The 13,739-nt window shown below is 40.2% G+C and overlaps 1 protein-coding gene across 2 annotated transcripts; it reads left to right on the top strand.

Moving 5' to 3' along the window:
* The first annotated feature begins 238 nt into the window (after positions 1–238).
* On the top strand, positions 239–12,439 carry LOC134741576 (proton-coupled zinc antiporter SLC30A9, mitochondrial). Of its 2 annotated transcripts, XM_063674411.1 has the most exons (12): positions 247–816; positions 937–1,136; positions 2,078–2,150; positions 2,370–2,490; positions 2,942–3,080; positions 4,217–4,372; positions 4,546–4,657; positions 4,756–4,966; positions 6,622–6,739; positions 6,826–6,900; positions 8,301–8,414; positions 10,339–12,439. In XM_063674411.1, the coding sequence occupies exons 1-12, from the start codon at positions 453–455 to the stop codon at positions 10,381–10,383; spliced, it is 1,728 nt and encodes a 575-aa protein (XP_063530481.1). In that variant the 5' UTR covers positions 247–452; the 3' UTR covers positions 10,384–12,439. The 2 variants fall into 2 exon arrangements, with proteins under 2 accessions (XP_063530480.1, XP_063530481.1); XM_063674410.1 differs by lacking the exons at positions 6,622–6,739; positions 6,826–6,900; positions 8,301–8,414; positions 10,339–12,439 and adding an exon at positions 5,011–5,316 and having other exon boundaries at positions 239–816; positions 4,756–4,847.
* Positions 12,440–13,739: the final 1,300 nt, after the last annotated feature.

A 13,739-nucleotide genomic window follows, 5' to 3' on the forward strand; every position in this document is an offset into this window, starting at 1 on the left:
ATCCCCCGGCAACACAATATGGCCGATACAGAGCAGATAAAAATGGCGACTGTCAGATGAAGTAAGATGGATACACTGAGAGAATGAGACGGCAATATCTGCCATTACACCGCCATTAGTATTATAGCTTTTTCCATACATCTGGTCTGCGCGAAGGTCTGTAGAGGCCTTTACTTGCCTTTTGACAGTTGTGGTTGTGCTAGTGTGCTGTCAACATGGCTGTCAACTGAAATTGAGTATACGACTATACGTGATTTTCGTCTATAATCTGCAATTTGCAGGAGTATATAATTATCGTTAATTCATTTTGGATTTAATTGTAATATAATCCAAGTAATATTAATTTAAAACTCGTACAGTTGAAACATGCAGTCCATCAAATTGTATTACAGTCAATAGCAGCTCTATCGTATTTGTTATCATCAAAATATTAGTCGCATCTAACTTTGAAAATGGTTTTACTGTCTTCATTTACTGTTAAATCATTTTATAGAAAACTTGGTAGACAGTGTACAAATTTTAAACATGTACACACATTCTGTGCTGGATCTTTACGTTATGATGCGAAGACTTTGCCAGCTGAAACTAGGAAGTCGGCAAGATATTTCACTACTTCTTTTCGTTTCTACGATAAAAGCGAAACGAAGAAAGATATAATCCAAGGCGAAAATAATAAAAAACCACAAAAACTCATAGTTCAGAAACCTCAAGGAAGTATAAGCGTGAAAGCTGAAACAGATGAAGATAGTACTGTTACGAAACTTACTATACAGAAGGTCCAAGCTCAAGGCTCTAAGGAGACTGCTCCTCCACCTGGTAATTTTTACAATATAATATTATTTCGAACTCATAAAAAAAAAGCATTTTTTACCAACATCACTTGCATGAACGTAACAATCGAATGTAAACATTTTTTCATATATCTGTATGTTCCAGTAAAAAAACGGCTCCTGATAGACTTCTCAGCTTCATATACTGAACGTAACTTTATAACACCCATGAGAGCCATGACGGAATACTTGTTGAAGCAATCAGACTTAGAGTCCCTACCGAAGGTATTGAGGAGATCTCCATATGAGGCAGAACCACCCATAACTGTGTATTACAGAAAGGATGTTGAAGCAAAGGCTATTGAGGTGAGAATTCCTTGTTTTTATGAAGAGTATTACTTTTTTATTTTTTATTCTTAATTTTTATAGAGGCTTCCGTACACTCGTGGTGACGATGCCAGCCTCATAGGGGAGTTCACGTGTGTAGCTAACCTTCAGACCTAAGTTCCAGATATTTTTTATAATATGTAAACATTTTCTCAGCACCTTCTGATAGCAATTGAGAAAGCAAGCTATTCAATTGCTATTGTGTTAAGGGTACCAGATGATGGTGTAAATAATAGATAGATATAAATAAATATTTAAATACATAGAGAACATTTATAACTCGGAACTCACAAGCAAATATTTGTGGTGAACAAACAAATAAATGCCCTTACCTGGATTTTAATACGGGACCTCCTGCTTTGCAGGAGGTCACCCTTATTATATTACAAATTACTAGTGAATTTGCAATATGACTTGGAACTCCGGAGTCACACTCTTACGGTAGATGTCGCTAGGGTCCCCTAGACCCATATAGTGGGAAGATTTGCTGACAATGGATCAGGTCTTGGTGGCTCAATTGGCAGAGTGCTGGAGTATCTATCCAGAGGCCGTGAGTTCAAGTCTCACCCAAGGCAGTATTTTTCCACTTTTGAATTTATTCTAAGCTTAATACCATCGTTCTCAGACATTTCAGCTTGTTAAAAAATAATTTACATTACAAATTCCCTGAAACCCTATTGCAACAATATCTACACTATATGTTCTTTTTCACATGTCATAAAATGTTTGTGGTATCTTCTATAAAAAGGGACCTTATTGTCGATGGCGCTTACGCCATTATTAACGATGCTTCGATATAAATACAAAGCCACGCGGCGCTGTGCGGCGTAAGCGCCATCTACAATAAGGTCCCTTTTCATAAAAAATACCCCATTTAAACAATTTTATATTTTTTTTTAAATGTGTTTGTTTACATTTAGGTTTGGGGTTCAAAAGAAGCACTAGATAAAGAGTTATTGAGAAGAGAATTAGATAGAAGAAGATATGAACAAGGTATACGAGTAAACCGCTAAACCGATTTAGATGTCATTTGGAATGGAGATAATTTGAGGACTTAGGATAGTTTTTATCAATCATCATCATCATCATCCCACGTAGACGAAGTCGCGGGCAGATGCTAGAAATTAATAAGCTAGACTATTCAATAAAAAAAAACTTGATTTACAATTATTGTTATAAAACAAAGTTTCAGTTTAATAAAAAAAATTACAGATGTATTTACTGTCAAGAGGCGATTAAGGAATTATAGGAGGGAAATGAGCCATAAAAAAGATGATGAGGAATCTGGGTTGAAGACTCGATCTGGCCGGGTGGTGTTGACCGCAATAGGAATGTAAGTTGAAACGTTGAAACTAATTTTACAGTTAAACTCGTATGTTTTTAGTCACTCGCCCGACATGTTTTGGAGAGCTAAGGTCTTCATTTTCCAGCACAGCATGAGTGCATGAGCACCGGTCTCGCTAGCCGCGCGCCGCGCCGCATAATGTCATTCGCCGCCGCGCGATCAGATACGGCGCGTGGTATGATCGCGATCTTTTTGCGTCCACATTAACGACCATGATACGCGTCGGAGCTACGCGACGGACATACGATACGGCAAAATGATACAAGTGTGGACCCAGCTTATGCCCGCGATGAAATAACCTTTAAAAAAAAGGAGGACCCTGTTTAAAGTGTTTAAACCAGAAAATCTTTAATATTTTTAAAATTGACGTCATGTCGCGGGGTGTACAAAAACTTTGAAATTCTAATCTCGGTATTTTTAGATTAGTATTTATTTTCAGAAACGGTTGCAACTTCTTGTTCAAACTGTGTGCATGGTGCTACACTGGATCGCACAGCCTGTTCTCCGAGTGCATCCACTCGCTAGCCGACACGGTCAACCAACTTATCCTGGCCTATGGAATACACAAATCTGTCCAGGTATGTGATGTCAGAAGGTAGAGGGCCTACAGCGGACACTCTTTCTCTGTCGCTCTAATTACCTTTTAATTAGAGTAAAAGAGAAAGATACCCGCAATTTGCGAACTTCGGTGTTCGCGGTAGGTCCTCTATACTACATAGATAGAGAATTTATAAACTCAAAAAAAAAAACTGATTTGAGGCCTACTTCTTCGTGTTAAGAGTCAGTCACGCACGAACCGGCCGCCAAAGTCGCTCCCATACTGTCCAAGTGACGCTCTTATTTTAAAACGACATGCTTAAGGCGGTTCCCTGAGCCAGCAGGCGAAAAATCTCCTTATATGATCATGTTTTTCTAAGAGGCGTTGATATTCGTAGACGTGGAAAAAATATATGTAGTTCTTGACTATATTATCTTTAATATCATAGCTTCCGATACACGAATTATGACACATCGCTCGATACAATTAATTCCCGAAGTAACCTCTAACTCGGACTTTTAATCCAACTTTACTCGGTTATTTATTATGTAATACTATAAACAAAAAAAGAAGAAAAAACAATCTTAGCTTAAATAGTAATTTCATAGCATGGGAATTTCGATATTGTAAGGTAACGTTTTTAAAATAAATAAAAATCGACAAAATTCGATCAAAATTGATACTTGGCGCGCATGATCTTTCCCGTTCTTTCTTGCGAAATGTGACAGTGACAGCGGCAAACCGATGGAACGGCCTTAAGTTACATGAAACGTAACATAAATATCTATAGATGTCAGGTACTATAGATTTTTATATGTACTATAGGTACTATAGACAATTTTTAACAAATAAAAACTAGTACTTACCGGACATAGGTATTTGTCATTTTAAAATGAGAGCGTGACTACGGTGTGACTTTTTAAATAGGTAAATATAGTACGACATAAAATAGTAGAAATTAAATAAAATGGAACTTAAAAAATTCCATACTATATTGTTGCCATGTTTAAGCATTTTACGTCAAAAATGTGACAATTACGTAGGAAGTGGCGCCCTCAATAATTTTCTACAATTTCTTGTCGGACTATATATAAAGAAGTCGTGGCTGTCAAAACGGTTTCCGATCCGATTTAGACTCACGGTACTTATGTCTTATGGTATGCCTATTTTTTGTAGATGGCCGATCCGGACCACCCGTACGGGTACACGAACATGCGGTACGTGTCGTCTCTCATATCCGGAGTGGGTATTTTCTGCGTGGGCAGTGGACTGTCCTTTTATCACGGCGTCACGGGAATTCTGGACCCCCAGCCGCTCCATGACTTTTACTGGGTAAATTACTACATAGTTTAACTGACAAACTGACAACATTTTATGTTTTTGAGTGCCGTATGTATATCTCGCCTCGAGTTTCATAAGGTCGGATGTGAAAAAAGTCAACTCTTTTGGAGAGCCAAAACAAACATAACATATTTAATTATTTATTTATAAATAATTTCTTTCAGGCTTACTTCGTGTTAGGCGGGGCAGTAGTTTCTGAAGGTGCAACTTTAATGGTTGCTCTGAACTCTTTGCGGAAAGGAGCGAAGGAAGCTGACACCCCGCTATATGAATACAGTAAGTATTTGGTTTGATTTAAATCTCATGGCAGAGCCAGAAGATCCATAGTAGAACGCGTTTTTTTAAATGGGCACACTTACCTAATGTTGTTTCAGTAATGCGCAGTTCGGACCCGTCGGTGAACGTGGTGCTGCTCGAGGACACGGCGGCCGTGGCGGGCGTCGTGGTGGCCGCGTCGTGCATGGCCGTCTCGCAGTACACGGGCAACCCGCTACCCGACGCCGTCGGCAGCATCCTCGTCGGCACCATCCTGGGCGGCGTGGCGTCCTTTATTATACTCAGCAACGTGGGCGCGCTGGTCGGCAGGTACCTTAGTCTCTTGTGCTGTAGCTTATACAGAGTGAGGATAGATCTCGCAGTACACGGGCAACCCGCTACCCGACGCCGTCGGCAGCATCCTCGTCGGCACCATCCTGGGCGGCGTGGCGTCCTTTATTATACTCAGCAACGTGGGCGCGCTGGTCGGCAGGTACCTTAGTCTCTTGTGCTGTAGCTTATACAGAGTGAGGATAGATCTCGCAGTACACGGGCAACCCGCTACCCGACGCCGTCGGCAGCATCCTCGTCGGCACCATCCTGGGCGGCGTGGCGTCCTTTATTATACTCAGCAACGTGGGCGCGCTGGTCGGCAGGTACCTTAGTCTCTTGTGCTGTAGCTTATACAGAGTGAGGATAGATCTCGCAGTACACGGGCAACCCGCTACCCGACGCCGTCGGCAGCATCCTCGTCGGCACCATCCTGGGCGGCGTGGCGTCCTTTATTATACTCAGCAACGTGGGCGCGCTGGTCGGCAGGTACCTTAGTCTCTTGTGCTGTAGCTTATACAGAGTGAGGATAGATCTCGCAGTACACGGGCAACCCGCTACCCGACGCCGTCGGCAGCATCCTCGTCGGCACCATCCTGGGCGGCGTGGCGTCCTTTATTATACTCAGCAACGTGGGCGCGCTGGTCGGCAGGTACCTTAGTCTCTTGTGCTGTAGCTTATACAGAGTGAGGATAGATCTCGCAGTACACGGGCAACCCGCTACCCGACGCCGTCGGCAGCATCCTCGTCGGCACCATCCTGGGCGGCGTGGCGTCCTTTATTATACTCAGCAACGTGGGCGCGCTGGTCGGCAGGTACCTTAGTCTCTTGTGCTGTAGCTTATACAGAGTGAGGATAGATCTCGCAGTACACGGGCAACCCGCTACCCGACGCCGTCGGCAGCATCCTCGTCGGCACCATCCTGGGCGGCGTGGCGTCCTTTATTATACTCAGCAACGTGGGCGCGCTGGTCGGCAGGTACCTTAGTCTCTTGTGCTGTAGCTTATACAGAGTGAGGATAGATCTCGCAGTACACGGGCAACCCGCTACCCGACGCCGTCAGCAGCATCCTCGTCGGCACCATCCTGGGCGGCGTGGCGTCCTTTATTATACTCAGCAACGTGGGCGCGCTGGTCGGCAGGTACCTTAGTCTCTTGTGCTGTAGCTTATACAGAGTGAGGATAGATCTCGCAGTACACGGGCAACCCGCTACCCGACGCCGTCGGCAGCATCCTCGTCGGCACCATCCTGGGCGGCGTGGCGTCCTTTATTATACTCAGCAACGTGGGCGCGCTGGTCGGCAGGTACCTTAGTCTCTTGTGCTGTAGCTTATACAGAGTGAGGATAGATCTCGCAGTACACGGGCAACCCGCTACCCGACGCCGTCGGCACCATCCTGGGCGGCGTGGCGTCCTTTATTATACTCAGCAACGTGGGCGCGCTGGTCGGCAGGTAGGCTCCCTAGCCTATGATTAGACTATGAGCCTACTATTTTCATGGCATTTGACTACAATTTTGCCTTAGCCCCTTTAAATCTAATACCGTGAGAGACCAGCTGCCTCGAATTTTTTTACAGGCGAACTTTTTACTTTGATGTGTATTCATTAAATTGTTACCTACGCTAGACTAGACGATGATGTATCATTGTTTTTCAGATCAATCCCTCAAGAACAGTTGGACGAAATCAATAGTGTCTTAGAAAGAGATTTCATGATTCGTGCCATTCATGACGTCAAGGGCATCGATATAGGAAGCAATCTGATTCGGTACAAGGTAATGGGATTGAATCAATACACAGAAATATAATATAATGATGAATTATTAGCATTTTTAATTGTTTTATTACTATTTTATTATAGGCTGAGGTGGATTTCGACGGCAGAGCACTTACAAGATCTTATTTAGAGAAACACGACTTAAATGCGTTATTAGAGGTAAGTCTTATAATTCGTTATAAGGTTAGGACGCCACACGAAACGACATAGATACGTCATTTAATTTTATATCTCTTTCGCAGGCTACTGATGACAAATTTTAATTAATGGTACTAATCGATCAGGTGTGTTTTTAGGATCAAATGTCTATATGGGATCCATTGTAATAAAGCAATACATAAGTCAGAAATGATAGACAAAGTCCGACAGTCGTACTTCAATCGCGAAACGCTCCTAACAAAACGATAAGTGAACGTGACATCAAGGTCACGGAGAGCCCATCTTGAAGTATGGACAAAACAAGAAAATTGCGTTTTTGTCGGTGAAATATTGCGTTTATGTATATAGTTGCTATACAATCTTTTTTTAGATAAAATGTAAGGAATCGAATGGTACCCTTACTTTTTACCTTGTTTTGTGTTTAAAAAAAAAACTTAAATTTTGAAACTTTCAGGTCCTGTTTTTTTGTATTATTTCCATAATATTATTTAATTATCCACATTATTGTGATAAATTGCTCATTTGCTATCTATTTCACTAGATTTTGTTATAAAATTCAACATGTGTCATCATCCCTATAATGACCCCTATGTAATACATTTTTGATAATTTACCGAGCAGCAATGCCAGCAATGTACTGCAAACATTACGAGATATAAATAACATGACATTACAAGATACGAGCTTTTTATAGTAACTGCCAACAAGCGTTGACAGTTACTTCAAAAAGCTCGTATCTCGTAACTTGTGTGTTGTTTTACATTGCGTGCCGATTGTGCCGAATTATTTTGTATGGTTAATATTTTCATTGTATTTTCTGAGCAAAATTGATCTAAATATACTTAGGTCCTTTGCCTTATTCGCCCGTATTTAATCTACATACTGTATACAAACGTACAAACTACAGTATATAGTACCTACACAAAGCTTGCCGAGGCAGGCGTGGCGTGGCTCACTCCGCGATTTTGTCGCGTCGCTACAAGTACATGCGCCGCACACCAACTTTGGTGTCTAGCCATAGTAGTTAAGCACCGCTACGGAACGGACTCCAGGCGGCCTAACCAAGGTGACAATCGCTCGCGCTTAGCCATCGAATCGCTTTGTGTCTTTTTATCACTCTTCCATATTAGTGTGACAGGGACAGTTGCGTTTCGGTCGCTACGGAGCGTTAGCGTAGCGATTGGCATGTTGTCTACGGGGCCAGTTCGCGCTTGCGCCACCTAGCGGTAATATCTGTCGTAATAGACGTGCGTTTTGTTAGAGAGTGAACCTCTGTACTTAACCTAGTACTTTTATTTATTCTGTTTCCGAGGTCAAAATTGTACCTGTTGGCGTTGGCGGATATTGTCGACCGGGCGGTACAAGTGAAATACATTTTTGAAACCGCTTCTATATTTCAGGATATGAAGAAGATACAAACAATCGATGATGTAGAAGCATTCTTGTTGAAGCACGGAGAAAATATAGTGGACATGTTGGGCGGAGAAATTGACAGAATCGAGCTCAAGTTAAGGGTAAGAAGTATACAATATACTCTATACTGTATATGAAGTACAGTACCGGCCAATAATATATCAATATCACCTTTGAGTGTTTTTGTATGAGCTTGTATAGAGTAAACAATATAGGTTAGTTTGTAGATTGCATATTTTACTAGTCATTTTATACAAATATATGATAAATATTGCAATGAAATACTGTGAATTACAGTACGATACTCAGCATATTACTAAAAACCGTCTATTAAAAAAATGAAGTTAACAATTCATTTAAAAAAAAAACCTCTATGAAAAAACCACTGCATGAGACCAATTTTTCTCATCGGCCGTATAAAGGAATACTACTAGAGTACTAGACAACCTAAAGCAGTGAGGTGGAAGTCACTCACAAATATAAAGAAAAAAGTTGTACCGTAAAAACATGGAGGTGATATATTATTGGCCGGTACTGTACTCTATCCATACTTAATATCATAAATGCGAAAGTCTGTCTGTCTGTCTGTCTTTCTGTCTGTGTGTTCTCTCCTCACGCTGAACCGATTTAGATGAAATTTGGCATAGAGATAGGTTGAGTCCCTGAGAAGGACATAGGATAGTTTTTATCCCGAAAATCATCCCTTAAGAAAGTTAGTGAAAAGCGGAGTGGAATTGAGATAATCAACGAAGTGCCTGCTAATTTTTGTGCATAATATGCTCAACTTTAGATTGCTATGAGATTTTTTCCAGGCGCTATTCTTACACTAGCTGCGGTTACTAAGTCCACGCAGACGAAGTCGCGGGCAAAAGCTAGTACTGTATATGAAGTAGATCAGCCAAAATGACAATCGTTTGCAGAAAACGTATCGAAACTCTTGTCTCTCTATCACTCTTCCATATTAGTGCGATAGAGACAGAAGACAGACAGCGTTTCGTTTCTATGCGAACGATTGTCATTTTGGCTAGGTCTAATAGGCATAGCACAGGAGCGTTGCGGCAGTATCTCACGAGACAGACCCTCGTTCTTCTCTTCTTCTAAGTATATTAATTAGAGAGGGACGGGTGGACGGGATACTGCCTGTGTAGTGTGTACCTAAGGGCTGAAATTAAGAATCCCCGGCAAGCTCGGCTCTCCATACAAACGTAGTTACGCTCTCATTTTAAAACGAGTAGCTAGATTGCTATGAAACTTTGTACTTACAATAGGATAAGGTATATCTATTTCTGTCTTTCTGCACTTCGTCTCTCCAGCGGTACCTAGGGCGTCCAGACGAAGACGAAGTGCAGAAAGACCTCAGCGAACTCGGCGCCGTCGACTGGATAGAAACGGCTTTGGACGTTAGCATGGCGGTCTTTGGTGTCGGAGGCCAAGATCCACTTCGGGTCGTCGCGCCACAGCAGTAAGTAAGTATATCTATTTCTGTAATTAGTTTATGTAGGTTCATATACAATAGTTAAAAAAATCAGCTAACTTAAGTTTTTCATACAAATCTTGTTTTTGCTCTATTTCGTTTGTTTTAAAATACTGGAGCTATATAAACTAATTACAGACCTAGATATACCTCATGTCATTGTATGTGCAAAGTTTCATTACAATCCAACACGTAGTTTAAATATGAGAACGAAAGTCCGTTTGTATGGGAAGGTGAAATTCGGCCGAGCCTGCCGGGGACTCTTAAGCACCGGAATCTCTACATATGTATGGTCTATTCCTTTTTTTCGGCACGTTTTTTCCGTGACCATTTCGCTCACTCCTGTGCATACTTGAAGCCCGTGTAGGTTGCGCTTTATTATTACAATATTTTTCACATAGCTTGGGTACGGTGGCAGCTGTCATCTCCATACAATTTATAACCAAAAAGCAAAATTGTATTGAGATTACAGCTGTCAACACATCCAAGCTATGTGAAAAATATTATGGTACTGTAATTTCAATGTTCTAAAATCTCGTTATTTATTTCAGAAAAAGTTTCCACAAGTGCGGCATTGCGACTTAGAGATACTTTAATCTTGTATTGTCGTTCTGGATCGCGAGCCAGGCGCAAATTTCGTCAGTCATCGCCTCCCGGGCGAAAACTCGTACATCGGTTAATGGCTATGTATGATGAACTCTCGTGAACGTCAGCTGCCGCTCCGTTGGTGGGTTGAGGAATGGCAGCCACCGAAACGCGTAACACGGTCTTTCCACCGCGATACAACCGGCTGACTATTTGTTTTATTAACAATAACATCTAAACTATCATCTGACAAAGTATCAAACGGGAGGCGATGACGCCGATGACTGAAAATAATTTTCCTTTTTACATGTTCATGTGACCAGCTGACGGTCTTTCCACAGCGATACAATCGGCTGACGATTTTGTTTATTCACAATAGCATGTAAACTATCATCTGACAAAGTATCAAGCGGGAGGCGATAACAAAAAAAATTATAGACTATTTGCTGCCATTCCTCAACCCACCAACGGAGCGGCAGCTGACGTTCACGAGAGTTCATCATACATAGCCGTTAACCACTATCCGAGTTTTCGCCCGGGAGGCGATTGGTCATGGAAATCTGTTCCTGGCCCGCGGTCTATACCTACGGCAGCGAAACTGAAGATATATTGTATTGATATGTATAAATATTTTAGGGGATTACGTAGTAGTACGATAAATGCGCATTGTATATATATATATATATTATGTGTACATTCTGCCCCGCTACAAAATACAACCGTAAGCAGGATCTCTCAATGATGTTTACCACTGATTTTAATTTTAATGAATATTATAAGTATAACCACTACACGCTTGCGTTTTCTTATCGATATTGATAAAATGGAAGGGGTTGAAATATGGGCTCATGTTAACAATTTTCAGAATCGAAATTAAAGAAAGGGCGCTTATCACGACTAATTTTGTACATCCACCCGCCTGCCCGCCATCGCACGCGCATAATTATATTGCTGTACCGCTCGCACAGGATCATTGACCGCCGGTACCAAAATTCTTAATGTCATTTAAGGGGCTACCTGAGGTTTTCATCGATTTTTGACAAATTTTGCATCGTTTCTCCTACTTTTGCACTACAGATAGAATTATAAGACAAACAACTATCGGTTCTTCAATCTTTTATCTCCATTCTTGTCTACCGAATTTTGAAAGAAATGTATTCTTCATTTTTTATGATTTTTTTAACATTGTCTAAAAACACATTTTTCGTATCTCGATTACTGTGATTCGTACGTATTCGACATCTACATATTTAGGTTCGTCTTTGACGTCTCTAAAAATTCGTCTAAGGTTTTAATTTTAAACTAACATAAAAGTTTTGGCCTAAAATTTAACTCTGATGCCAAAAATCTCGTAAACAATGAACTTTGAAGTAAATATGGGATACGGTATTGCCTAAAGCCGTTGCTGTTAATATGATAAGCTACAAAAAAACATTAGAAAACTAAAGGATCCAGATCGAACGTCATTGGGGCATGGAATCCCCTTAAGGTAGTTATGCGTGCTGGGGCAGTATTGTGATACGTATGTATGAGTCATCAGCTAACTCGGACGGAAAAACTTTTATTTAAACAAATTGTTGTAAATATGGAATGTTCTTAAAATAAGTTCTTGTTTAAGGGACAAATATTGTATAGAAAGTACGAATCATTTTGTACTTTAAATTTTCCGAGCTGATTTTTTGGGCTTATACCCAAGTCTGTGAAACAAAACATGTGTCTTTTATGCAGCGTTTATTACTGCCACAGATTCCGTCATAAGTGAACGGGTACAAGCCCATTTAAAAAGCAATTTTACCATCCTATTTATATGGTTCAAACTCATGTAAAAGCTCATTCGGAGATACCAATACTATACAATAGTCAATACCTTTTGTTAACAGATTAGGCGTTGAGCACAAAATATCACCTCAGAAAATTACAACTATAACTTTGCTACTGACGTAGTTTAATTACATCACGATCTTATTTAACTATAAGCTTCGAGTAATGTTTAATGCACAACAAAATGTTAATTTCTCATCTAAAATAAAACTATGAAAACGGATTATATCGCGTATATTGAATTTATAATACATCCCGACGTTTCGAACTCTTTACAGCGTTCGTGGTCAACGGGTGAGTGAGTCAGTCACCCGTTGACCACGAACGCTTTAAAGAGTTCGAAACGTCGGGATGTATTATAAATTCAATATACGCGATATAATCCGTTTTCATAGTTTTATTTCTCATCTAAAATTGAAAACAATATTTCTCAATCTTCTCTATCTACATAGAATAGAAATTCGAAAGTTGAATTTAGATGTACATAATAAATCAATATACATATTTGAGTGCGTAATTTGTAACCCAGCAAAAAATGTTATTTGTGGTATTTTCTTTAAAAAGGGACCTTATTGTCGATGGCGCTTACGCCATTATTAACGATGCTTCGATATAAATACAATGCCGCGCGACGCGCGACGCAGTTCGGCTTAAGCGCCATCGACAATAAGGTCCCTTTTCATAGAAAATGCCCCATTTGGTTTACAAGGGGGCAAAGTTGTTGTTTAACCCATCGTGCTAATATTGTTTGATAAGATGCAAACGACGATTCTAAAACAAGTTTGGGAACAAATCAAATTATTTTATTAAATATTTTGATTTGTGTTTTTCAAGTAGTCACACTCACACTACTATATATAAATTATAAACTGTAATAGATGTCATATATTAAAGAAAAAGTGACGAAGCCCTCCAGTGGTGAAGACTGAAATTAAAACTAACGACGACGATTAACGATTCTCAAACTGAAAAATGGAATATCGAGCGTTGCGAGTATTTCGTGGCACGAGGGTCAAACATACTTGGCTACCGAGTGAAACAATTTTTCACCACACCAACGCAAGGAAACTACTAACTGTAAAAAAACACAAATCAAATCCAAATGAACGCTATTAAATATTTATCATTCAAAATCTCTAACAGTCAATTCTACCAGCAAACTTGAGGAGACAACTCAAAATTTGCATCACATTACTTTGCCACTTGTGGATGAAATGCAACTTTTGAAGAATAGACAGCCTTTGTGAACTGGTGTGTTGAAAAACATAATGTTAATTATTACTGAAATAAACCACACAGTAAGTACAGGTACACCCCAGGCCAAAACTATGGAAACAACGTTTTCTTTAATATCACATGTTTCTATCTTTGTTGTATATATTTGTAAACTAAGACTTACATTAGGCAAACCCAAAAGATTAAAAATACACGCTTAATATCAAAACATTCTAAAATATTGTCAAAAAGCTAAAAAAAATAAAGTAGGAAAAAGTTACATAATTATACCTACCCTTTAATTACATGACAAAATGTATTGGCAACTATC

This window comes from Cydia strobilella, chromosome 5 (assembly GCF_947568885.1).
Source record: "Cydia strobilella chromosome 5, ilCydStro3.1, whole genome shotgun sequence".
Classification (NCBI taxonomy): domain Eukaryota; kingdom Metazoa; phylum Arthropoda; class Insecta; order Lepidoptera; family Tortricidae; genus Cydia; species Cydia strobilella.

Excerpts from the sequence above, each read along its gene's own strand:
- LOC134741576 (XM_063674411.1), top strand. The coding sequence starts at position 453 with ATGGTTTTACTGTCTTCATTTACTGTTAAATCATTTTATAGAAAACTT. Across the intron at positions 3,081-4,216 it reads GAATACACAAATCTGTCCAG|ATGGCCGATCCGGACCACCC; the intron begins GTATGTGATGTC and ends TATTTTTTGTAG. Across the intron at positions 8,415-10,338 it reads GAATCGAGCTCAAGTTAAGG|AAAAAGTTTCCACAAGTGCG; the intron begins GTAAGAAGTATA and ends TATTTATTTCAG.